The 27,195-nt window shown below is 45.4% G+C and overlaps 1 protein-coding gene and 1 long non-coding RNA gene across 18 annotated transcripts in view; one reads left to right on the top strand and one right to left on the bottom strand.

The window, feature by feature from the left end:
* Positions 1–27,195, bottom strand: part of ABLIM3 (actin binding LIM protein family member 3) — a 144,677-nt gene that overhangs the window by 26,334 nt on the left and 91,148 nt on the right. For 12 of the 17 annotated variants that reach the window (XR_013835640.1, XR_013835641.1, XM_079964809.1 and 9 more), the window contains 7 exons: positions 26,976–27,088; positions 21,261–21,387; positions 18,599–18,692; positions 8,555–8,642; positions 3,416–3,474; positions 1,026–1,097; positions 288–443 (listed from right to left, as the gene is read on the bottom strand). Coding sequence is in view for 15 of the 17 variants with exons in the window: in XM_079964809.1 (XP_079820935.1) it covers positions 288–443; positions 1,026–1,097; positions 3,416–3,474; positions 8,555–8,642; positions 18,599–18,692; positions 21,261–21,387; positions 26,976–27,088 (709 nt within the window). In the remaining 2 variants the exon portion in view is untranslated. The remainder of the gene's footprint in view (positions 1–287; positions 444–1,025; positions 1,098–3,415; positions 3,475–8,554; positions 8,643–18,598; positions 18,693–21,260; positions 21,388–26,975; positions 27,089–27,195) is intronic. The other 5 variants (XM_079964811.1, XM_079964812.1, XM_079964814.1 and 2 more) reach the window with 1 other exon arrangement.
* The window catches only part of LOC307209649, a 110,830-nt gene that overhangs the window by 10,808 nt on the left and 72,827 nt on the right, over positions 1–27,195 (top strand). The window lies entirely within an intron of this gene.

Raw genomic sequence — 27,195 nt, forward strand, 5'->3', positions numbered from 1 at the left:
AATAACAAATTTGGATTTTGCTTTTGGTAAGTGTAAGAAAAATGTATCGTGACTCTCAAACAACTCAATCAAAATGAATAGGGTTACAGCACGGTTGGGGAACATGGAAGTCCAGCATCCGGAGGGCTATGAGTCCCAGCAGCCCCAGCCAGCATGGATGATGGGACTTGTATTCCAACAACATCTGGAGGTTCCCCAGATCCACAGCTATAGTTTATAGAGAAGTCTTTCTACCGCAGACCTTGCTGGCTCCCTACGTCCCAGGTGAAATGGCTAAGAAGCTGTACCTCCCCATAGCTATATCTCTCCAGCGTCTCGTCCGATGTGTATCTGTGATAGGGCTCATAGGAAATGAGGTCAGGGCGCTGCACCTCGTAGATGGCTTTAATCTTGGGAAGAGCGGCCAGGTCTTTGTAATTAAGGATCTCATTATCCACTTTAGCCTAAGGAAAGGGAGAGACAGAGACAGAGACGCGAACACAAAGAGAAAGGTAAAGAAAGGGGAACTGGGGGTGCAAGGGTAAGAAGGGGCAAGTTGGAATAAACAGGTTGAAGGCATCATCAGAACAAATGGAGCCAGGTTGTTACCAGACGTGAGAAATGGGAAGGATTGAACCTTGGAGGAGGTGACAGGGGTTATCCTAGGTAGATGAGGCAACAGTGGGAAAGGAGAATGCGGGCCAGGATTGGAATCAGTGCCATGAATTGCCTTGGCTAAATGCATCTGAACCCTTTGAGTCAGATGATGCTCAAAGAAGCCATATCAGCATCAGGGCCCTTTGGCAGTAAGGCATTCAAGGACTTGGTGTAGACATCTTGGGCTGAAACTGCCAAATGTTTGCCTTTGTTCCCAGTCCATAAGAATCCATTTCTCAATGGCTACGTGGGTGCATTAGATGATCACTTCTTTTCAACTTTCCTGGGATTGCGTAAGGGCATGTCTTCCCAAGCTTCACCTGTAGGAGCTGCAATGCCCAGTCCTCCAGCCACTACATGGCCTGCTTCAGCCACAGAATTGTACTTACACAGATGACTCTGTTGGGGGAACCAATGCTTGAGCCAGGTGGGGAGATGGATGTTTCTGAAGTTCTTCTGTGCTGTGTAGACAGAAAAGGAAGGAATGGTTGCAAATGAAGCCAGCCTTCCTTCCAAAACCTGGTCCCCTCAAGATGTTATTGGGCTACAGCTCCCATCATCCTTGACCACTGGCCATGCTGACAGGGGATGATGGAAGTTCGAGTCCAACAACATCTGGAAGACATGTTGGAGAAGGCTGAATTAAACCTTCCTTGTCTCTTGCTAATCAGCCACACTGAAGACACAGTTCAGCCATCCCTAACCTGAGTGAGTTGTGCATCTTTAGTAAAGGCAAATTGGTAATCTACCTGACTATATTCCTTCTGCTTAAAAAGCCATAATTTCTGTAATTTTGCTGCACTTTGACTGCAGTTTGCAGGAGGGAAGAAGATGTTGTCTATGATTATGTTTTCTTTAGTAGTACATGAGAGACGCAGGGTGCTGGGAGGGACACTCTGCCTTTCATAATGTGTAGTTATGCTTGAGACTCTAAAGGCATGTTGCACAAGGTTTTCGTTGCTGCACTGAGGTGCACTGAATCATGTCACCTGATCCCTGCAAGCCGTGTAGCAGTTTGGCCAATTCATGCACCAACCCAAGCTAATTGACCAGAATAAATGGCTGCTCTTCCCCTCCAAAGTCACTTTGGAGCAATATTTTAGGGGTGATGATGAAACAATGTGAAATCAAGAGACAAGTCCTTGCATCTCTTGCAGTATCGCTTATAATCTTTGGTGTCTAGGAATGCAATGATGAGGCATCCCATCTGGAGTCCTGTCCTATTCTGACCACTGTTTCCAGAATACAAACGGCCTTGGCCCAGTATACCCAAAGTAGCATCTCCACCCCCATCTTCCAGCTCCGAGGGCCTTCTGGCGGTTCCCTCACTGGGAGAAGTGAGGTTACAGGGAACCAGGCAGAGGGCCTTCTCAGTCGTGGCACCTACCCTGTGGAATACCCTCCCATCAGATGTCAAGGAAATAAACAACTATCTGACTTTTAGAAGACATCTGAAGGGAGCCCTGTATCAGGAAATTTTTAATGTCTGATGTTTTACAATTTTTATATGTGCTGTAATCCGCCCAGAGTGGTTGGGGAAACTCAGCCAGATTGGCAGGGTACTATTACTACTACTACTACTACTACTACTACTACTACAACTACAAGAACAGTTCTAGCTAAGCAGGAGATATAACTCACTGCCAAGAGTCTGACCCCAATCTTGCTGAGTTTTATTTTCTTGACAAAATGCAAAGTTCTGAGGCCAACCCACTCAAGTGGTGATTCAGTTCCTGGAATAAGAGTTTAGCTCTGTTTTGATTTAGAGCATGGAAATTTAAAATAAATATTTAAAACATGGGAATTCAAATCTAAGGCAGAATTACTGGATCATACCAAAGACCCATCTAGGCTAGCATCGTGTTTTCACAGATGCCTAATAGATGCCCAGGGAATGTTTGCTAATAGCACCTCAGTGCAACAGCAGGAATACTCAGCCCATGTTTTACCTACTGTTGATTTTAATAATCTTTTGACTGTTTTAAAATAACCATTTAAACCTGTTTTTAGTGATAGTTTTAATATTTTATGTTTTTGTAAACAACTTAGAAGGTTTTTTTATTTTGCAATCAAGCAATATGTAAATGTTGTTAAGCAAACAAAATTAACTAAGAAGCAGGTAACAGCCTCTTTGGTAGAGAAGCCTGGACAGGAATCTATGCCCAAGAGTTGCATTTGCATTATAGCCAAAACAAGAAAGGTGGCAATTGGATAAAGAGGATGCTGAGAGCCATTTCATAATGCATGCAGGGACTGTGCTTGCCAAGGATGCACCAGCTATTATGCTGGTGTTCACAGCTGTGCATCTTCAAACATGCACCTGACATGTACCAAAGAGCCAGGGTCAGGATATTCCCATTTGGATCCTTAAGCATTTGGATACTTTTGTGTGTGTGTACATGATTATAACAAATGCTGGTGCAGATGTAGACAGTGTAACAGCTGTGTACAATATAAAGTGGTTCAAGACTATGAAGATAGGAGAAACAAGAAATAAGTCCACAGTCAGTCTGTACTCCTTGGTTAAAGCTTCAAAGCTTCAAAGTCTGTAATCTTAGTTCAAGTGTATATATCCCTGTAAAATCAAAGCCTTTGGATGCTAAATTTAAGGCTTCCTCTCCTTTTGCAATTGCTTTGTAGAAGGGCTATGACTTTCAAAGCAAGTAAATAAATGAACTGGCTATCTTCCAGCCTCTAATAATATATTTCCACTTGAGGAACTCCCCCAGCCAGCCGTTGCCAAAATTCTCCTTCCCGTCCAATCCCAGCTCCATCTTACCTTTAACTTTTTTTCTGCTCGTGCTGCTTGTTTGCAGATAGGATGCCATACTTCTGAACCTGGAACAGAGCAGAAGGTGAGGACTGCAGTGCTGTCCAGCTGTGATTCTGATTTACATAACATTACCCAGGCTCATCAAAACAATACTCCTGAAAGCTTCATTGCTCCTTGCTCCTGACCCTATTACTGTTCTATCCTGCTGCAAGGTGATCTGTTCATTTTACCCATCTGGTTCCTATTATTGAGGTCCTAAATCTCTTTGTACCAAAAATTCCACTTGGACTTGAACATTTTCAGCAGCAAGCTTATTGGCACATCCAGCATTTGTATCACCCTTCTTTCAACACTGATTAGAACTTTGATAGTTTTTGCTTGGAACTAAGAGGATGGTAGCAAATTCATTCCACTCATTGTGTGAATTGACAGAAGATTTCTACTAGCAAGGGTCATGTCCATTTCTGTGATTACATGTGTGGCATGTTCCAACTTTGTAACACTGAAAGCAACCATGTAACATTGAAAGAAGCCATCTGGTCTAACACTCTGCCACAAGGCAGGACCATCCAATCCCAATCCTGCAATTTGTGCAATCCCCACGCCAGGTTGCAATAAGCAGAGGGCAGATGCAACTGCAGTAAAATGCCTCGAGAGCAAAAAGTTTGACTAAGTCAAACGAGAGCACAAAAATGTTATATCTGTATTAAGGGAAGACAAGTAGTTCCTCCTACTGTATGATGGCTATATGTAAGACAAAGGGTTGGAAACTCGGTTAACAAACTGGGTATTGGTCCTGGATGCCAGTACAGAAGGAAATGAAGATCAGCAAGGTTATATGCAATTCCACCCCCGTAAGGCGCGCTCTGGAGTGGGAACGGAGTTGGTCAAGGCAAGTAGTTGACGGAGAAGGGGAAGGCCCAGCAGCCTCAGAAGAATACAGCAGTCTGCTTACTGAACCCAGAAGGCAAGGCCTTCCCCGTCTAGCTGGCAATCTCCACTTGAGGAGAGAATCCTTGCCCTGGCTTCTCCTCTTCACCTAGCAACATAACTGGCACCATTGTCTGTGGCAGGTTGTAGCAGAAGGCTGCAGCAACAGACAGCACTAAAGCAATGCTAAGAGAGAAAGCAGTGGATCAAATACATCAAACAGAGAAGTCTTCAGGGTTCCCTAAGAATCCAGGGCTAGTTCTGAATAAGGCAGTCCAGAAAATACAATGCAAGACAATTCAATAAAACCACCTTGGGTGTTTGGGCAGAAAGGCAGTACATCAATATATTAAATACATAACATCAATTCTCAATTGGATATGGGTGGCCATTTTAGAGTGAAATTCAGGTTCTCTTCCCCTCACTCATCTGCTTCCCTATAGCAGGGAGGAAAGAGACATGCTTTCAGACTTAGAAGTGATGCTGCATGCCATTGATTTTTATTGACTTTCCTAAGATCTTTTCACCTTAATGGTGTGGTCAAAGGAACAAACTATCAGCTGGTGCTGAAAAGGAAGGATGCTAGGAAGAGACACAACACTTGTACTGTAATATGATTCCGCTTGTTTCAAATCTGTGGCTGTATCATCCTCCCATGGACATTTTACTATTGACCTAGGTCTCAGAGCTGACTAGTCCTGGCTGCTGGTAAAGGTCAGGATAAGATTATAGCTGTTGTTGTTATTCTTGCATGCTATCTACCCAGCAATTCATAGACATCGTCCATCATCCAACCTGCCAGACGGATACCTGGAAAATGTATAACACTGCCATAGGCTCAAAGAGAAATCGGAATGGGTTGTCCTTGCAGACAGCAAAATACTACCATCATAATGGATGGAGTCCAGCAGAAAAGTGGGCACCTGTTTTACCAGCTTGATAAGATTTGTGTTCAGGACTTGAAAAGATTAACTTCCTCCTCACCCCAGTTTTTCCCTTTTTCTTTTGCTGTACAACTGATTATTATTGAGTGAGGGAATAGGAGAAGTCAAAGCATAGACCTTGTTCTTGTAGCAGCCTTAGAAGGTCCTATGGGTGATGGGGGAAATCACGTCAATAGCTTTCCAAGAGTTGCAGACCAAATCATCAAACTGGTCATCATCCTGGTCTGCAATCCAGGAAGACCAGAGATCAGCATGTACTGGGGATCAGTGCAAGGAAGACTGTAGGGTTTGGCTACATCAGAGCTACTGGTTTGTCCAGTGGGCAACTAACTAGCTTTTCCCAAAGAAAACATTAACTTGCCCCCACCCCATTTCCCCACTACCTGTTGCAACATTATTTTTGTGAAGATGCAAATGCACATATAGGTTTCAGGATGTTTAGAAACATATTGCTACACTCTCTCCACTTCTCAAGCAATAAGAAGCTTCAAGGATGCAGTACTACCTGGGTTTGGTTTCCTTTGGAAGGAAATTCCTGGAGGCTTCTTAGAGTTTTGCAATAATTGTATTTATTTACAAATATACAGGTTGGTCACAGGTGGAGATTCAGCTCAAACACTCCAAAGGACAGCCAAAGTCTACTACTCCCACATCAGATCTCCAGAAATGAAGTCAGGAGCCCAGTGGCGTAGTGTGGGTTGTCAGCACCCGGGGCAAGGCAAGTAATTTGCGCCCCCTAACCCGTGGATTTGCGCTCCCTAACCCTAACCCCCAGATGTTGCACCCAGTGCGGCCGGCCCCCCTGCACCCCCCACGCTACGCCACTGCAGGAGCCTAAGGTGCTCATAGAACCCAAAGTCAGCCCTCTCTCTCTCTCTCTCTCTCTCTCTCTCTCTTTCAAAATGCAGTTTCTCTTCACATACAGACACCTCGGGAGCTTCCAGACTGTTGCAATTTTGTAGGTGGGATTCAAATGCATGCCGGTAAATTGAGGTCACACAGTTAAGTGGATTTGGAGCTTCTTGGGCAACAAACCCTCTTCTCCCACAAAACCAGCCTTTTTGCAGTAAGGAAAATAACAGAGAATCGCACTGGAAAGTGTAGAATAACAACTGCTTGATACAATGTCATTTAACCAGTGGTGTGTGGTCAGTGGACTAGGGGGACCAGGTTGGTTCCCTAAATGTTCCCGGTAAATTAGAGTGTTGAAGTATTAACGCCTGGTGCCTCCTTCCCAAAGCCCAGGAAGCTTCTGCCCGGCTTAGGGAGGGAGGCATGACGCTCACACGCATGGCATTGGGACATTGGGGTATTGCACGTATGACGTTGGCATCCCACCCTATCGTCCTCATAAGCTGGTGCCTCTGGCCCTAACTTTTCCCCTACAAAAAAATTCACCAAACACCACTACTGCATCTAACCTCTCTGCAGACAAATCAGAATGCTCAATATACAGCCATCATATAAACTTTTGTGCACATCAATTAGGATGAATGCTCAAGAAACAAGTCACCTTTGGAAGTAACTGTAGATTATAGCATCCTTACATAAAGTGGAAGAAAGGAGAAATATCTTTTTTTCTAGATATTTCTAAGAACAACCAGGCAATCTTCATAACAAAGGGAAGTTCCTTGTCAGCTCTGCCAGGCTAATTAAGGCAGTCTCCAGCAGTTAATTTGCCCAGCTCCTCAGCTTACAACATGGGAGAGAGAACACCTTCTATTTCCCAAGACATGTTTCTATAAATCAGACTCAGTGGCGTAGCGTGGGTTGTCAGCACCCGGGGCAAGGCAAGTAATTTGCGCCCCCTAACCCGTGGATTTGCGCCCCCTAACCCGTGGATTTGCCCTAACCCCAGATGTTGCGCCCAGTGCGGCCGGCCCCCCCTGCACCCCCCACGCTACGCCACTGATCAGACTTGCTCTGAACAGCCATTAATGTGATAAGTAGACATTTATCATCCTTCCTCTATTGTATTGGAAATGTATCCTAAGACAGAGGTGCGCATAAAGCTGCTGATAGGAAACATAGGAAGATGCCTTATACTGAGTGAGACCATTGGTCCATCCAGCCTAGGACCATCTACACTGTCTGGGATTTCAGGCGGGGAGTCTTTCCCAGCTCTACCTGGAGTTGGCAGGGATCAAACTTGTGACCTTCTGCATTGAAAACAACTGCTCTACCATGGAGGTACAGCCCTTTCCCTGAAGCGACGGGAATAATGTAAGTAGAGAACCCTGCTTAAGAAGAAGGTGTGGGGAAAGGAGATAGAATTCAGGGACAGAAATGAAGTTGGGAATGAAATCTTGGCTGATTTAGCCCCATGCGGGGGAGATGCGCTCAGACAGAATTGGAGTAAAAGAATGTGAAAGCCAATCCTGATCTTCTCATGGCCATTCAACTCATCCCCTCCCAGCCACAGAATGAATAATTATTTTCCACAGGCAGAATTCCACCCACCTACACTGTATCTGTATATGTTTCCGCCTCTTGGCACAACGTTTTTGAGGGCTGTGGTCACCATAGCAACAGGATCCTCTCATGGGCTGGAGGATCAGGCAATGATGGCCAGGTGTAATGCATGGAGGAGTTGCTCTTTCTCCACTCCCCCATCATAGTGGTTGATGGGCCAATGTGACACTAATGGCACTTCAGCTCCCCCACAATGAAGCAAACATCAATTGCCACCCAACATAGACAACAGCCCCTCCCTAAGCCAACTACTCCAGCAGTGCGAGGGTGGGAAGTAGCTAACCCTGCAATTAACACAGACAGACACAGGGTAATTAGTGACTCAGGGTGACGAGCACCTCAAGGTTGTCTAAGGGACAAACACTCCCCCCACCAAAGCTGAAAATAGACCCATAAGGGGAAAGACACCCTAAGCTCACATTGAGACCCAGTAATTATTTATCTCTTCCTCTTTCAAGGGCACGTACCACCACAACTTCTCGAGTGATCTGAACTTGTTGCAAACAGGAAATGCAAATAAGTTGGCCTCAGGGCTTCGTCATGTGGCCTCTCAACACGGGTCTCCGTGAAACAGGATTGATTAACATGAAATCTCTGCTTCTCACAATGCATCGTGAAGATTAATAAATTCATCTCTAAGAAAATGTGGAGTGCCCAACACTCAAGCAACATTCACAACACCCTTAAGGAATTTTAGAAGCTCCAAGTTTTGAATACCAAGGTTGTGTATGAGGCTGGGAGAGAAGTAGACAGTCCACTTCAGAGTGAGACCTTTCGCCCCAGAAGCTGGTGTTCCTACCTGTGAGGTACATCTCTTCCCCTTCTGTGAACATCTGGTGACAACGCACACATCTGGCACAAGTGGGGTGATAATGCTTCCCTCCTGCCTAAACAAATGAATGAGAGAAAAGAAGATCATCAGGCAATCAGGTCTAGTCAACTTACGTTTCGACAGCACTCTTGTAAGAATTATTTTATTTGTTTATTATATCTCTTAAATCTTGACTATTGCCTAACATCCCCCTGCATCACCACAACACATCAAAATGTGGTTTACAGAAAGAATAAAGCAGCCATCACCAACAACATAAAATATCATCACCAAAACAATTCTGAAGTTTGGCGGAACCAATTTTTTTTTTTTTTTAAAAATGGTTCCTTAAAGCTATCAAGGAAGGGGCCCTGTGGCTAGATCAATGAAGAGAGTCCCAAGGTTAAATAAGGAGCCACAACCAAAAAGGATCTACTCCTAGGAGACAACAATCAAGGAAGAGTCCCAGAGGAGTGATGCTCTAAAATAACTTGATCTCTAGGTGGGAATCACAATCTGAAATACTTTAGAAAACTCAAAACCAGCACTTGGAAACTAAGGGCCAATTCCATGTTATGTTAAACACAAGGCTAGTCCTTGAGCACATATTATTTCTTGCAGAAATAGCCAGCACTGACCAGCTCCAGTTCAGATCAGGACTGTGGTGTGTGGTGCTGGTGGCTGTGGGGGCTCTTTAACCCTTTGACCCCCACTGTGGTCCCAATCCAGACTACTCCCCCATGCCTGCAATTTTCATGGCAATAATAGCTGTCAATGGCCACTAGTTATGATGGCTCTGATGCCTCTGAATACCAGTCACTGGGGAACAACAGTGGGGTGGGCTAGTCATCTCATTGCCCACTGCGAGAAACACAGTGCAGGGTGTTTCTTTTTTAATTCCAGTGCCAGAGTTCCAGGGCTCATCCACACTTCTACTTGCCCCACTACTTTCCCTTGGGAAAATCCACTGTTTACCGCTGAATCAGAGCAAATGTCAACTGGGTTTTCTCCAGATTGATGTTTGCTCTGATTTAGCATGAAAGAGTGTGTTCTCCAGGGAAAAGTGGTGGGGCAAAGGCAAAACCACCCAAACTTATGCCTAGAAAGTACAGGACAAGTGGAAAACTACTTGGACTCCTGGTTTCTGGACACAGGAGAAGCAGAAGTGTGGACAAGCCCTGAGTTGCTACTGAAGTCCACTATAGCTTAGCACTAGATGCTGCCTTTTACACCTAGCAAATGGAGTACCTGGACATCAGAATGGCAGGTAGTCACTGAAACACAAAGTTGGTTCTTCAAACTCAGAATTCTGCATTAGTCTTTGACCTAATCTATGGGGTCATTCGAAGATTACAGAGGGAGAGAGCTTATAGGATCCACCCTAGTGATAGCTCTGTGACAAAGAAAGCCCACAAGCTCAGATCTGTCACACTGAATAAAAGGGTAATCTTTTCCCACCAACTTTCAGCTTATGTCAATCCAGTGACTTTGCTAGAGTTGGGCAGGGTGACAAGTCACAGCACAGCCAAGCCCAGGGTGTCATCCTAGCTGTGAACTACCACTGGAATAGTGTGACATTCTTGTTTTACAAGCTGTCACTAAACGAGCCATCATCATCTGGCGATGCTGGACAGATCTGGCACTGAGCAATGGCTGCAATGAAGTTGAATGTTCAAGTCTATGCTGGATGAGCAAAAGCGGAAGCCATGTTTGCTATCTGAGTATTCAGTCCTGATTTCTCTTGAGAGGGCAACTTTTATTTTTCTGTTGCCTTCAACAGGATTAGAAATAGCAACCTACTATTTCGCCCACTTGTGATGTAAGAAGGCTGTTCTCCCTGCCCTTTAAAACAAGGATAATAGGCTTAATTGGTAGCTTGCTTCCATTCAAAAGTGTCTGCTAGGATTTCAATTATAGGCTCACTTGCAGGGCTTCAGAGCTCAGATGCAGCCACTGGTTTAACTTGGTGCAATCAGCCCCATTCTGTGCAAAGCACTGCTCCCAAAGGGACATTTTACAGCAGCAGCAGCAACATAATAATAATAGAAGGAAGGATGAGGGATTGTTGAAGGGTGTGGGGAGGGGGAAGGATAGTGAAGGCTTTTAATTAGAGAAGGGACTTTTAAAGCTAAAGCCAGCATTAAAACCAGTAATGGCTTTCCTAAGAAAGGGCCATGTGAGTCTCGCAAGACATAGTTACCAGTTAGGCTGTCAGCATAGCAATCAAGGGATGGTGACCAGTTTTGCCAACCATTGGTGGGTACTATCCACTGGGAGTGGTAGACGGATCAAGAGGCCAACAGATGGTGGCCCAGGAGCCACTGGCAGGTGCGATCACAGCCACTGGCAGGCAGAACTAATCGGTCCTAGTTCTGCCCCCATTCTCTTCCACCCTGCTGAGTTCTGCAAGGGCAACTCTGAGACTGAGGAGGAGGAAGTTGACAGCAAGGGCCACTCTCTGGCCTGGTTGTAAGTAAGAAGGCAGGAAGGGCGGGGGCTGGCTGAGGGCAGACTGCGGTGGGTGGGACAGTGTCCCATTTGCCCTAATGTACTTCATGGCTTGTCATTTCTGCCTGAATAATTGTTGCACAAAAATGGAACAAAGCCCATTGCTCTCCTGTGATTGTTCAACTGCTTGCCTATTTTATGGAGTTGCCGGGCCCCTGCCACAAAACCAGCCTTAGAGTTCAGTGATGATTAAAGGCTGGCCCAGCCAGCCCGTCAGCCCATAGTATGCATCCTGGGGTTGTTATCTGCACCAAGTCCTGTATTTCTTGAGATATGCCCTAGTGCTCAGGGTTTCTGAGTGCACTCATGGATGCGAGGGACAGAGCTTGCATGCACAACCCTGCCCTGTTCCCAGTTTGAGCCTGAACATTTTCAGCCAAACGCCTGAACAGGCCTGATGCCACCAGAGAATCTGGACACATGGGCAGCATCCACAATACTTAGTTAAATCCTGGGATGTCCTTCAAATGAAGACAGAGAGGCAATTCCTTCACCCACTTTGCACCCACCTCTCCTCTTCACCCACCATGTGCACTGACAGCTTTTAAATAAGCATTTTTATCGACAATGTAAGTCCTGCTCTGACCCTCGCTGCCAACAGCCAAAGCCAGTTTACTTGGATGTCAGAAACCCCACTCTGTATTTTCGATTATACAGAAAATGCAGATAATTTTTATACCAAACACTTTTGGGAGTCAATTTGTCCTCAGTGCAAGCTAGGAAAGGTTGAACCTATTACTTTTGGTTTTTGTCAGTTTCTCATTTTTCTAATCTTAAATTCAGTCCCTGACATTTCCAAATCATTTTGCCCCCCCCCCCCCAGTGCTCCTGAAAATTCACCAGCATTTTCATGTGAATTTCTCATAACATACATAAACATGCAATTTGCCCCATTGTTATCACTATTTTTTTCACAAAGCATTGTTCCCTATCACAGTGCGATTTTGTATATTATTTTCATTCAGTAAGTATTTTTATGCACACTTTATTCTAGAGTGTGCATTCTTGTGCACATTACTTGGCCAGAGAACTTTATTGTAAAATTCAAAGAAGTGCAAATTACAAAGGATGGCTGGGTTTCAGTTTGTGCATTGTTTCAGAAAGTGCAGATTTGGTAGGTTGAATGTGAATGGAATCAAATTCCTCCCTCATCCTGATGGAAGACTCATTCAACACAGAGAAAAGAAGAAGAAAAGGAGCCGGCTGAGCTGCTAAAAAGCCAACCAAGACCAGCGCTTCAGTCCTCTGTTATGTTGCTGCATTATCCAATATTTCTCCTCGTATGTTTCCTAGTTTTAAAGGGCGGGAATACGGAAATCAGTGATGATCATGCAAATGGAGTGAATGAATCACTCAGTTGCTTACAGCTAAAAGCAACAAATGTCTTCCTCCCCTCCCTGTTCCACCTTTGCAGAAATTCTCCAGTGCCTTCAGCGAGACACTCTCCCTGCTAATCTACGCATCCTCTGGAAGAGCTCCATGGAGATTTACAAGAACGTGTTGGCTGAGTCACTGCAGGATTTGCCTGTCACTAAAGTGATATGGGTATAAAATCAAATAACAGATTGATGCCATCTAATACAATTGTGTCAAGGAAGCTGGCCCCTTAAGCCCAGAGACCCACTCTCAGAGGAGAAGTAAAAGGTTCTGTGGGATTTGCAACCCAATCCTATGAGCCACTGGACTGAGGCGGCAGCTCATATAGGATCAAGCGCTAAGCTCCCAGTGCAAAAGAAATGCCCTTGGGCTGATCCCACTAGTGCCGCAGCATCCCTTGGCATCCATCACTTTTCACCTGGCCCTTGCTTCATGCTGCCAAATGGTACTGGGGGGAGACAGAGTCCCTCACCTTTCCGTCTAGCATGCTATGGTCTCTCCTGGTCCATAGGAGGTCTAGGGCTGGGACAATCGTGTGCTGCCCAATTCTACAATTAAGTATGGACTACAAGGGATGTGTGTTGGGGGGAAACCCTCAATCTCTTAATGAAAGAGCAGGATAAAAATAGGACAGAGAGTTTCTGCTAGGAATAGGTCTGGTTTGTTTGTTTGTTTTAAATAAATTGTGACCATTTCCAAACATTGCTGCTCATTCATGCAAGTTTCGCACAGCGTCTGCATGATGTCGTCCCCATCAAAATTCAATCCCATATTACTTCTCCATTTAGTCTACAGTTCCTTTGGTCCAGCAGCCAACTTGAAAAATATGTCATAATTGCTTTTAGCTGGTTGCTTGATTTTATTGCTTTTAGTGATGTTTAGCTGCCTTGGCTTTATAGTTTTGTTTATTTTGCACTTTGCTTTATTGTGTTTTATTACCTTTTGCTGGATTGTATTCATACAGTGAAACTAGAAGGGGCTACTCTTCCTTTTTGATTTGGTTGAGAACATTAAGAGACACGCTGGCCTTGGAACTAGAAGCACTTCTCTTGCTGGGTACAAAAACATTAAGCACACTTTCCCCATGGTGTTTTGGAGGCACGGTGAGTCAGAGGTTCCCCACCCCTGAACTAGATACTCTAGCCACCAAATCCCACCTGCCTTTTCTGGACTTGGTTTGACCGACAAGTGAAGGAAGTCCCTAAGCCGTCTTAGCCTCACCTCTAGCAGAGATGCAGTTTCCAGACAGACCAAATCACAACCACCTTCTTTATTTTATACTGATTAAAATTACAGTCATTGTGAGAGCCCAGTGCTGCCTACTATGAATACACTGCTTATTATAATTCAAAGGGGTGTGTGTCACTGTCGTTCCTTTAAGACTCATTAATCATCCATAGCTGGCTGCACATCTTAGAGCCATATGGGACAACCAGAGGCGTAAGCATATGATGGCTGATTATGGCTGAGGATAGTTAGAGGCACACTTATGCCACACTTTGTCAAGAAGGATGATGGGAGCCTACTGCTTGGAGGGCAATAGGATCCTAGGCATTATTACCCTCCGGGCACCAAACTCCTGGGCATCCCCACCATCCTGTCTGATTTGTGATCGCTGCAGCTAGCAGGCTTAGTCTTCCTAGGAGACACCACCTCCGGTGCTCAGCACGAGCAAGACAACCCCCAAGAGGCTGAGTTTGCATGCCAAGATATGACTGGAAAAGACGGCAAAGGACTGTGCTCTGAATTTTTCTCAGAAGAAGAGGTTGCGCCATGCCCACAGGACCTCTCCATTGCCCCATGGCTCTGCAGCCATCATTACGCAACACATCAGGCTCTCCTCTCCGCTTTGCCTTGTGCTCCAGGGTCACATGCAGACTCTTCCCAGAGTCCAGCTGATCTATTTCCAGCCAATCCCATCATCAGGATTAGACAAGGAGTTCCCCTTGACCAGGCTCCAGGGATCCCCCTAGAGAGACGCAATTCAGGAAATCAAGGAGTAAAAAGAAGGTGCTGAATAAGGCTTGTCTCAAATGTTCTGGGAAATATGAAGGTCAGGTCCACTGTTTGTGTCTGTTTAGAGCAGCATAGGAGGCAGAGAAGAGAGATGTTTCTGAAAACGTGTCCTAAAATTGAGATACAGCAGCCTGGGAAGCTCACATTTGTTCTGTGTTTTCAGACATTTGGTTCCCCTCCATGTCAGTAGTGGAAACACAAGAAGTTGCCTTTTGCAGTTGAAGCGAAGGGACTCTTAGCCATTGAGCATGTCTCAGGAACTCAGCTCTGGAGAGCAAATCCAATGATCTTGCTCTTCTGGAAGTCTTCCAACCTGCTCTGCATTCTGAAGCTTACAATCAGGTCATTTCTGCTACTGAGCTGCAGCAACATTTAAGAGGTTGCACGCCTAGTGCAGCTCAACTGGCCAAATGCTTAGAATCAAGACACTCTTCGCAGTACTGCCCTCCTTTGTACCAGGCTGTAAGATTAAAACACATTTCCAGGGCTGCTCCGCATGACTGGCTTGACTGTGTGGGGCAGACAGATGGGAAGGAAGGACGACTGAATTGCAGCTGGCAAACTGACTTAATGCTTAAGCTCCTGGCCTTCAGAGGCTCCTTCATACGCTCTGGGTCTTAGGAGCCTTTTAGTGTGGGTCTTTGAAGAGTCAGATGGTTGGATGTGTGGCAGCTCCATGTCAATTTCACTCTGGAGATAGGCCTTTATTAAAGTCTGGGAAGCAGATGGCCAGTGCAGGTGTGGAGAGGCAAAAGCTTGACATGAAACTGACAAGCACCTAACCATGCAAAAGTGGCGTGTCCATGGATCTTTCAAACTCTACGAAAAGGATCGTCTGTGGCAGGACTGGCAGGCCTCATTAAGTCCCTGCCAGGGCTCAGTTTCTGAGGAGAGAAGTGCCAAATTCAAGCCTTCCATCTGCCTTCCTCCTTGTTCCTAAATTGATTGTGACAGACTGCAGTTGCTCAGGGGAAAACTCTGCACATGCTCTGAGAAATTTGTCTTTACCATTTCTTCACATATTTCAGGGATCAGATGTGGCACTGAAAACAGATTCTGGAGCTGAATCTGTGCCCCAGCATGAGCTAAACCCCATTTAAATTCAGTGGGTGGTATTCAACTAAATTTTATTCAGAACAGACCCATTCCAATGAATGACTACATTAGGACCATTAATTTAAAACTTAGTTGAATGCCACCCAGTGGCTGCATGCTTTAGGGGAAATTAATTCATTCTCTCTCTCTCTTTCTTAAAAAAAAAAGGACTTTAAAAGTAATCTTCACTTATTCATGTTAAAGGAAGACCCAGCACAGTTTTAATCCACCTGGCTTGATGTTTACATTAACACAATGCTTCTGTTCTGCCATTCACTTAGACCCTTCCAACACCCTGGAGTGTCAACACTTTAATTATCTCACTCCACAAACCCTGTGGGTCCTGGAATGCTTGCCCTGGGCTCCCAAGTTTCTCTTTGCAGTCACAGCCTTCATCCACCATGAATTCCTTTTGCCTGCTAGCACACTGCTGCATAGCTAACAGCTGTGCAGGATTTGTTGCCACAGCAACAGAGAGAGGCAGGGTGTGGAACCTGGTGACAGAGCATTCTCTCAGGTAGATGGATGGAGAGGAGCAGCTGAGAAATGAGCTCATGTCACCTGGAGGGCAGGTAGGGTAATTGATGGCTATTGCAGCCACAGAGACAGTCAAACAGCATTGCTGAAATGCCTGGGACTTGGGAGAGGAGATACATACCTCGGAAGCTGCCTTACAGTGAGTCAGATCACTGATCCACCCAGCTCAGTATTGTCTGCACTTGACGGGCAGCAGCTCTCTGGGATGGGAGACAGGTCTCCAGGATTTGGGGCTTTAATATTTCAACAACACTCTGTGCGACACCAAAATCTGGTCCCCCCTTCCATTGTTTGCCATTGTTGCAGTGCCTGCTGTGATACCCTCTCAGCTTGGCACTCAGTGCAGGCAAACCAGCCGTGCTCCCCTAAATACACCTCTGCCGGGATGTCAGACAGGGAATACTCCTAGCCCTACAGGGAGATGCTGGGGATCAAACTTAGGACCTTCTGCATGCAAAGCAGGTGCTCTAGCTCTGAGCTACAGCTCCTCCTTTTCTTCAGGAGCACTTGCAGGTGATCAGGAGTGATAAAATCAAAATCCCAAGAAGAAGGTCTTCTGTTGCAGGCTGGGAGCACAGATTGGGCACTTGATGGACAAAATGCCTGGCTACTTTTGCCTAATTTATTTACGCACTTCAAGAGGTTACCATAATATCATTTATACTGATCTGTGATGTGTTCATATCTGGAATTCTGTGCACGGTTCTAGCTGCTGCATGCCAGAAAGGATATTGTAGATGTGGAAAAGGTACAGATAAAGGCCACGTACCCCAAAATGACCAAGGGACTGGAGCAACTTCCCTATCAGGAAAGATCTGGGACTTCTTAGTTTAGCAAAAAGGCAAGAAAGTGGGGAAAACACACAATAAAGGTTAATAAAATTATGCATAGTGGGGAGACTGTCGATAGAAGATGTCTCCCAGCCTCATACTATAAGAACCTGTGATCATCCAGTGAAGCTAAACATTGGAAGATTCAAGACAGATGAAACAAAGGACTTCTTCATAGTTAAACGATGGAATTTGTTCCTTCATTGCATAGTGATGGCTATCAACTTAAGCAATAGGCAAATTCAGGAAGGATGAACCTGTCCTTGGCTGCTTCTCATGACGGGAATCTGCGGCAGCATGACTCTGAATACCAGTTGCTGGAGAATAATAGCAGGAGTGAGCGATGGTGCTCATAGCCTGATTATGGGCTTCCCAAAGGCATCTGGTTGGCCGCTATGGGAAACAGGATGGTGGGCTTGATAGGTCTTTGGTCTGACTCAGCAGCGCTCTTCTGATATGGGTCTGGCACTTTATCAGAAGCTGAGGAATTCTGTGGTTACCTAAAATGTGTTGGTGCAAATTGGAGACATTTGCCTGAAATGGCTTCATTTGCCTACTTCATTTTGATTCAACAAATGTTCTTTTTCCAGAAATGATTAAAGTTTCTAATATAATTTGCTGCTGACTGAGGAAAGAAGGTTGGGATTCACTGGCTGATCAAGAGGGATTCAACCTTGGCATTAACAGCACCACACGCTAACCAACTGAGCTATTTACAACAGATACTGCATTCCTCATACCTTTTCAGTGTGTTTTCCTCTGTCATCATGAGGAATAGGAACAAACTTTCAGAAAAACCCCAATGATACTTGGATCTGGAGGATGGCACTGCAGCCAACAGATTATAAATGAAAACGCACATTCCATGCTATGCAATTCAGACACAGCCGTGCCAATTTTTAGCACTCCCCACTCCAGTTATATATAGACTGCTATATTTAGCATCCTCCAGGCTTGCCTATATAATCATAATGCACAGTTGCTGATTCTCCTCCTGTCACTCAGATTCTGAAGTGCAACATACACCCTTCCAGAAAACCAGTCCCTTACAACAGGGCTGGTGAACTTGTGGCCCTTCAGATATTTCTGGACTCCAGCTCCTATCATCCCCAGCCAGCATGACCAATGGTCAAGGAGGATGGGGGTTGAAGTCCAGCATCACTTGGAGAGCCAGCAGTCTTTTACCCCAGCTTTACACTGATGACATGATTACAATTTTTATTTTACTTTTGGGGTAAAATCAGCATCAGAGCCTAGACAGTGCCAGGAACAAAAAACACACACAAACAAAAACAAAACACCAAACCACCTGACTTGATAGCCCTTTCTTAGATCATTCAATAGTTATCCATGTATCCAGTACCATTTCTCTAGAAAAAGAGGAGCCAGAACTTACTATGGACACCTTTCTTGTTCTTTTATAATGGCAATGGTGCCCACCCGAGAGGGGCCAGAACTGAGTTCCGGCTGGGAAAAAAGCCCTGCATGTAATCCCTGTGTAACGGGAAGTGTCACAAGTCTGAGCGGCACCATGTACCTTTCCTTAAGCCAGAAAGGGGAAAAAATAATGTCCTGTGTATCTCTTACTAACACAAAGCTCAGCTTCCCTGATATCACAACAACAATACTATTGGTGTTAGAGAAAAGGCCCTGTCCGCACTGAACTCACCTCCAGGACTCTGCCACTGATGTACCGGTTGCAGGTCTCACATTTAATGCCAAATTGGGCATGGTAGTCAGATTCACAGTATGGAATGCCATCCCTGTGGGAAAAGATTCAGGCTATGAGGCTTAAAAGAGGGGAAAGGATAGTCAAGAATCTCCCCCCACCCCTCAGCAGAATTTCTATTGTATGATGCTGAACTGTGACCTGTGCTCAAGTGAAGGGCACCAAGGGGAAAAGCAGCCTGCCAGGAGCTTATTTTGGTGCCCAGTCAGAAACTCTAGTTAAGTTCACAAAGGCTGCTTTACATTATTGGGGTTGAGGAGGCTCATTTCCCCTGATCTCAGACTTTCCACTCCTTGCCTCTTCTCGTCTCACTCCCCATGCTGTAGGACATATTTCCACCACAACTCTGCCTCCTCTTCATTGTTGCATTGCACAGGACAGGGAAGGGAAGGGTTATATGGAAGGTTTCAGCTTTGTGCCTCTGCACAGTTCCCAGGAGACAGCAGGAGGGCGGTTTCTAGGGCACAAAGGTGCCCTGTGGCAAGGGAGATGCTCACACCAAAGAGGCGTATGAGTCTAGCCTCCTGCTTTTATTGCTCTCAAAAGGTTTTCAGGGACTTAGGTTGTTTCCCTGTTCCCATGGTCTCTTAGAACACCAGTTGTTCTAAGACACCAGTCACTCCTGGTGGTAGGATAAAACCTTATGGGACAGCTAGATTTTGAACTGGAGAGTCATTGCATAAGGGTACCATGGAACTAGTATTGCCTGAATCTGCTCCTAACCTGCTTTGACCCGGTTCAGAGACCAATGCAAGCGTGGAGTTCTTTATGTACCAGGGTTTGCATCAGGGATTGGTTGAGCAGTGAATGAGCTCTTCAGGGGAACACTGCCCTAGCCACCTGCTCTCAGCCATGTTAGACTGATTCAGAAATACACACAACGGGTGAATTTGGATGACCGTATATTGGCTTAATAAGCCAAGATCAGAACAAGCCTGCTGGCTGTGCACACACTCCCTTCAACCCTCCCTCTGCCATGGCAGCAAACAAACCAGGAAGATTTCCACTAGCTATAGTTTCCTTCTTCATACAAACTCGGAAACTATGGTTAACTGGTTTAGAACAAGGCAGGATATTCAGCCAAGTGTCATCATCTTAACACCTTTAAATAAAAAAATATGTGGTGTGATTGCTACTCTATACACTTCTAGTTACGAAATCTGAAAAAGGATACTGTACAAAGCAACCCTACCATCAACACTGGAGAGTGTTGGGCTTTTCTGTTAAAAGATGGAGGGAACCTGGAAATGTACGTTGTTGGAGAGCTCTTCTTGCTCTTAATTTCAAGCCACGATTTACTATTCTGTCATGTTCTGAAGACATTAACTGCAGTTTCCTCATTTGTGCAAAATGAGAAGTTATGGTTAATGAAAGACTTCCAGATCTGTTTGCTCACTCTTGCAAAGGGAGGGGGGCTATGATATGGAGATGTGCTAATGATCTTAATGCAGTCTATACACAATGAAGTAGTAACCGAGTGCAGTGGCCATCCAAAAGCAAGAAAGAACTGTGACCATGCTTAGCCCAATGGAGAGCAGGCCCCTGACTTATGCTTGAGCTCTGACATTGTAATCAGAGGGAAAAGCACGAGGAGTTTTGATAAAGGAGACTAAAGGAGGCAGGCAGGCAGGCAGGCAGGAAATGTCTGTAGACTTTTCTTTGAGGAGGGTTAAGTCTGACAAAACCTGCTTCACACATTACGCTTTCTACACAATCATTCATATTTGTTTAGGAAAGGGAGGGGGAGGGAACTTGTAAAATATAATGGTTGAATTGCTATGTGACTATTATTTTATTTTATTGGCCTGCTGCATATATACTGGGAATCAAACTCAGCTCTCAGAAAGACATCCACACGTTGTGCTAGCACAAGGATATGTCTTTGTGTGAAAGGATTCAGAAGATCCTTTGCCCTATTATGCCTAGATTACTCCAGGGCTAAAAGTGTCCATTGATTAACCAGTGTGTATTGAGTAATTAAATCACTAACTGCACAGTAAAAATGTAATGTGGCTTTTAAATGGGATTCTAGCAGACGCTGTCCAGTGACTTTCAGTACTGATGGCAGTTTTACAAACAATTATCTTGAGGGAATTTAAGATAGCTTTACTGCCAATGAAAGTAATTTCTCTGCATTACTCAGTCAAGAGAAAACGTTGTTCTCCTTATATAGCCTCAAATATTTCCTGGCACTGTCTATAATGTCACAGCTTCAACTCTCATCCATCTACACACAGGAGATAGGTGCAGTATTTACTGCAGCAGTCCTCTGGCCTGTCAAATTACTTTTGTAGGAAAGGTGATCTGCTGGTTCCCTCCAGGTAGATGCAAAAGGAGGCTGCATATCTTTCCCGAGAAAGAGATGTGCAACTCCCCTCTTTGTGCATTACACAGGGAATGAAAAAGAAGAGGCACAGAAGAGGCACTCTTTCTTTCACAGCTTGGCTGCAACATACAAAGTTGAACGAGAGATGCCAGGTGGTGCAGCCTGGAGACCTTTTCCAAGGGCACAGGTCAAATGCTGAGCTTTGAAGCAATCCCCACCCACTCAGCAGAGAGATGAGGAATGTGGGCCAGCAGGCCATGGGGAGGAGACACGCACTTGCTGATGTATTCTCCAGTCAGGACGATCCCACAGGTTTGGCACTTGAAGCAGCTGACATGCCACTGTTTCTCCAGGGCCAGGAGAGACTGACCTTGCTTGATCTCCTCCTTGCAACCTGCACATTCTGGGAAGCCAACGAAGCAGAATTAACAACACAGCAGCAGCATCCTGAACAGTTTAAGAAGCAGACACTGAAGGACAGCTGTGCCTACCAATGGCATCCTGCCTTGCAGAATCATGGACAACACTAATTTGAATGACAGGGCATGCAGTAAAGGGTACAGACATTCTGGGAGCCCTGTGCCATTTTCAGGGTCCTGTCCTAATTTAATGCAAGGAGTAGCTATTTATCTAGCACAGCAATGAAGGACCTCAGGGCCAGGAGGGGAGTATAGCCCTCCAGGCCTCTTTGTCTGGCCCTCAGAATTTTCCCCATACCCCTCACTAGACCTGCTTCACATCTTTTGCCTGGCTGGAATATGTCCTTGAAATCTGATGATGCATTTTTCTTGCCTGAATGGAGGAAAAAAGAGGGGTGTATGTGTAGAAACTAGCCTACTTGCCATGTCACAGGGAGGTGACATAGGGGAGTCCTCACCAAAGGACCAGGAGGTGTTGGCCTTACACCAAGCCCTGGGTCAGGCTCCAACAGGGGTGAGGAGCCAAGGTCTCATGAAGAGGTAAAGGAGGGGCCAGGCACACTCAGGGTCAGCTCAGCCTCTGACATGAGGGAATGGCAGATTGGAAACCTGTCTCATCCAAAGAAGTGCCTGGCTACAGACAAGGGCTCCTCAGGAGTAAAGGTCTCCTTGAGAGGAAAGCCCTCCTCTGCAAGAAGGCAGGTGATAAGAGTCAGCCTCTGCACATTCTAATCACGAGCTGTTCTGACCTTGCTGCTTGCCTGACCCTTGTTGTAAGCTCTGCATGCTTGGACCCTGACCTTGGACTGGCCCTGGATGCTCAGGAGCCCAGTGAGAACAGGGCACTGCTTTACAGAGGGAGTTTTTGCATTAGTGGCTCTACCCACTTTTGCGTCTGGGTCCCGCCTATCACAGGAATGTGGGCCCCAGAAGGTTGTCCAGAAGGGAACAGTGGAGAATGGCACAAAGTGGCTCCCAAAATAATTCTTGAGCTACAGCTACACACACACACACACACACACACACACACACACTTCCTTCCCTTAAAAAATGCAAGCTGAAAGTTGTAAATATTGCTCTCAGCCCTGTGCTGAACTGAGCACCTAGGGCAGAAAGTGAACTTCCTGTTTTAGGTCACATTTGTTGAGCCTGACTTGGTTTTCCACATTTTACTGCTGGCAAGTAGTGTGCTTATGTAATAGGCCTGTGGAAAGAACGGCCACATTCCAGCTGGCTGCCAATTCCTTCCTCTTCCTGGTGAATTTCTCCTTGCCGTTTCCACTCCTGAGCCAACTGCTCAAACCAAGCCAGATGTGGCTATTCAGGAGCACCTTCCCTTTTGAAGAACCTAACCTAGGAGCACCTGGCACAAGGGAAAAGGAAATCAAAGAAACAGAGGTGGGGCCACATGGATGGAGCTTCTACACACCGCCAGATGCTTGAGGGAACCATGAGCTCCTTTGTTTCATCTCCATGCCACATTGAATTATTTTGCTCAAGAACAGGCAAAGTGGTGGTTGACATTCTGCTGGCAGCCCCCACCTACCCCATGTCTCCCACTAGTAGAAATGGAAGGGCATTTTTCGACGCAAGGCAATATTGGAAGAGCTGTTCCCTAACCTCTGTCTGTCTTGGCCATGTCCCGCCCGTGGTGTTATTTACCAGCTTCCCTTCCCTTTCCCATTTCCCTCGCTGTCTGTTGAGACCAGTGACAGGAAGCACATGGGCTTGGAAGCCATGACCTTGACTGTGCTCTGACAGGCTCTTTCCTCCTGTCCCTTCAAAATCGGAGAATCCCCCAGATTTCCAAGTAGCCGCTTTGCCACATGTGCAACAAAATGCCCAAGTGCAACAAAATGCCCAAAGGTGCAGAGGTGAAGGGGGAAGGTGCAGAGGTGAAGGGCAGTGCTGCTGATGCTGCCTTTCATTTGCCACACCTCAAGAGTGCTGGAGGGAGAAAACACAAAGCAGATCCTCAAGCTCAGTTTGCTGTTCCTCCTTATCTCTCTCTTCACTAATCTGTCAATGCTACCCTCAGGCTTGCTGGCTGCTCACTCTTTTTTGCTACATTCCACTGCTAGGAAGGCTTAGGAGAATCTCCAGCTATTTTTAAAAGCATCATACAACACTTCAGACAAGTTTGCTCTGGATCCTGGAAAAAAAGACAGTTAATCACGAAAGCCTTATATGTTTTACAGCAGCTAACAAAATGATATTAAACTCGCACAGCAAAATGTTTTGCCTTTATATATTGCGGGGCGTTCTGACCTAGGTAGCCTTTGCATATACAGTACTCTTCCTGCCTTCTTTTCTGAAACAACTGTGAGGTGCTGTTTTAGCAGCACCAGTGAGTGTGCATTAAGAGCAGTGGCTAATATGGGGGGGGGGGGGAGAGAGAATATGTCACTGTGTTTCACCCGGACCCATCCTGAATGCTGCTTGCAGCTTGTTATGAATAATCCATGCTGCCCTCAAGTAACCTGAGCTACACAGCCAAGGAGAGGAATATATGCAAGAGTGGATTTCAGGGGAGGATGTGGTCTTCAGGTGACCTGATAGTGGTATAGGGCATGGAGAGGGAAGGGTGGGGTAGGGGGGCAGAAACCGCATAGTGGCCTTCACTTGGTTTCTCTCTCCTGGGTCTAAACAGGTTCCTGGAAATCAGGCACAGAGGGAGGGGAAGAGAAGAGAAGCATTGTGCAGATTAAGCAGGCTCTGGGCAGCCAGTTTGATTCACAGCACCTGGTTCCTGAGTTTCCAGTGGCAGAAACTGTTGGCTAACTAGTCTGATTCTGAGAGTTCGGTTCTATTATTATTATTATTATTATTATTATTATTATTATTATTACTATAAGGTGATAATTAGAACCCAGAGAACATCTCATTGACTTAATAGGAAATACCTTAGCAGAGTGATTTGGTTTTCTTACATGCTATGTACACAATTACATATGTGTGACGTGCAATATTACATGTGTGCCACATGTAGTATTAATATTATATATATCCCCTTGGTGTTACAAGTATCACAAGATTGGAGGCAGGGCCAGCCAAAGACATTCTGAGCCAGGAAATACAAATGACATCCCTATCTTAATAATTAACATGGGGCCCACAATCCACTGGCAAGTTCTCCTCCACATCCCTCATTGTAATGAACTACTATGCCCTTGCTCAGTTCCTGTTTCTTTTGAAGTGGCTTGCACCCTATAGGTCCAAATCTGTCTGTCTCCAAGTCCAATAGCATGAATGGAGTCTAAAATACAGATTGAAGCAGCTGTTTCACTTTGCTGCATGGATGGAAGCTGTTTGTAACTCTGAATTATTGGGATCTGAAAGGAGGACAGCTGCCAACTTCATCATTCCAAAAACTCCAGGGACAAACTCCAGCCAAAGATGCCATGAAAGATTTTATTGCATTTCAGTGACATCGTTTGATCAATCGGAGTCATCGTCTCATAATAAGGAAGGACAAGACGCTGTGATGTCTGGGTGCAATCAATTCTTGGAATGGATGCAGAAGCTGGTAAAAGAATATTGTTGTCATCAAGTACACATTTCTGCTATCTCTCTGTTTCTTTAGTGGTTGTAGATACATTAGATTCCAAGCTATAGCAGGCCTCCTGCTCCTTTGATAGCATGGAGAAGATTGACAGATACAGCTGCTCAGCTTCTGCCTCCCATCCAAAGGAAAGAAGCTGTGCCCTAGACTGCATCTCACAAGATGCCCTCCATCTTTCATTGCCAAGGAAAGGCCAATAGTCAACCCTACCCTGATTTCCCACCCTTGTTTCCCTTTACAGGGCATCTCTTTCCTATAGACCAGGGGCAGGGGAGCTCATTGGCAATGCTGGCTGGGGCTGATGGGAGTTGGAGTCCAACAACATCTGGAGGGGCACAGGTTTCCCCATCCCAGATTAAGATCCTCCACACCTGCTAAAAATGCATTTGCTAACCAGTCTGGAGGTTATCAGTGGGATACAGCAAGCAAAACAGCCTGGAGGTCAGCTGTAGCCTACAGATCCAGCAGCCAAGACAGAGAGAGCATGTCCTGATATTCAGTTGATTTGGACACATAAACATGGTTCAGTTTTAGGCATAAAAAAATCAACCCTGGATCAAATGGTCACAGTGCAGTTATACACACTCATGCCTTTGGGAAGATTCAGGGAGCCAATACTGAGGAATCCTGGTGGGCACCAACATCTTATACAGTGGTACCTTGGGTTACAGATGCTTCAGGTTACAGATGCTTCAGGATACAGACTCCGCTAACCCAGAAATAGTGCCTCGGGTTAAGAACTTTGCTTCAGGATGAGAATAGAAATCGTGTGGCAGCGGCGTGGCAGCAGCAGGAGGCCCCATTAGCTAAAGTGGTACTTCAGGTTAAGAACAGTTTCAGGTTGAGAATGGACCTCCAGAACAAATTAAGTTCTTAACCCGAGGTACCACTGTATACATTTGTATATATATATATTAGTTAAGTGCACAAATTTGGAATTATATTTCCAAATGCAGCTGTATAACAAAAAGGGGGAGGGGTCTGCAGAAATGCGGGTGTAAGTTTGACTTCCTCTTTTAACAGTGCCTTCTTTATGTACTTCTGTTATTGTTTCTTAAAATATGTATTTTAAACCATCCTTCATCAACTAACTCTCAGGCTGGTCTACATGCAGACCACATTCTCAAACATGGTGATATGTATATGTAAATCTATTGTGCTCTCAGTTGGATTGTGTAAATCTAAGTGCTCTCAGTTGGATTGTGTTCAGTGTTGCTTGTGTTTGGCAGTTCCCTGCAGCCTGGTCAGGAGCAGGCTGTCACCGGGGGACGGGACACACACACACACACACACACACACACACACACACTGTTTTATAATCATTTTGTGCTGTTCTTCTCTCTGCAATCAATGTGTCTAAGTAAACACTAAGGAACAAGTTACAGATAGGTAGCCGTGTTAGTCTGCCATAGTCAAAACAAAATAAAGAAATTCCTTCCAGTAGCACCTTAAAGACCAACTAAGTTAGTTCTTGGTATGAGCTTTCGTGTGCATGCACACTTCTTCTTGCTTCCACACTGACATCACACAGCCTGCACTGCAATTGTGCCCAGCTGGTCCACATCCCAGTGCAGAGCACTCGCCAAAAAAAGTATTGTATTTTTTAAAGAGTGATAGCCATTTAAAACAGGAGTAGAGAACCTTCTTCAACCTGAGGGCCACATAATTCTCTGGACAAACTTCTGAGGACCAGATGCCTGTGGTGGGTGGGTCCAGAGGCAAAACCGGGCATAACATTGAATGTGAATATTCCCTTTGTACACTAGTTTCTCCACAGTCACATAACCCTCTCTATTCTCCACCCAGGCAAGCAAGAAGCACTCGAGTTTCAGGACACATTCTAGCCCAGCAAAAACACGGAAGGAGTATGCAAAGTGGAGCCAGTGAGAGGTGTGGCCTGAGAAAGATGTACAGCCTGGGGAGAATCTCAAGGGTTCACATCAGATGGAGGTTCTCCATACATTTACGGTCAAAGTATAAAAATAATGAGGTAGGATCTGCTGGACTTACGGCTTGGTCCATGAATCTTGATGGGTTTGTTGCTGATCAGTGAATGGGAGCAGGTTTGGCAAACGCAGTCCTTGCCACTGAATGTGACTTTGTCTCCAATGGGGAATGGCTTCCTGAAAGAAAGGCGAACCCAAGAAAACATCACAAATACTCTGTAGGACTTCAGATACCTATGGATCCCCTTTGTCAGTTTGCTAGTTCTTCTTCTTCTACAGCACCT

The sequence above is a fragment of the Podarcis cretensis genome, assembly GCF_951804945.1.
Source record: "Podarcis cretensis genome assembly, chromosome: 2".
Lineage (NCBI taxonomy): Eukaryota > Metazoa > Chordata > Lepidosauria > Squamata > Lacertidae > Podarcis > Podarcis cretensis.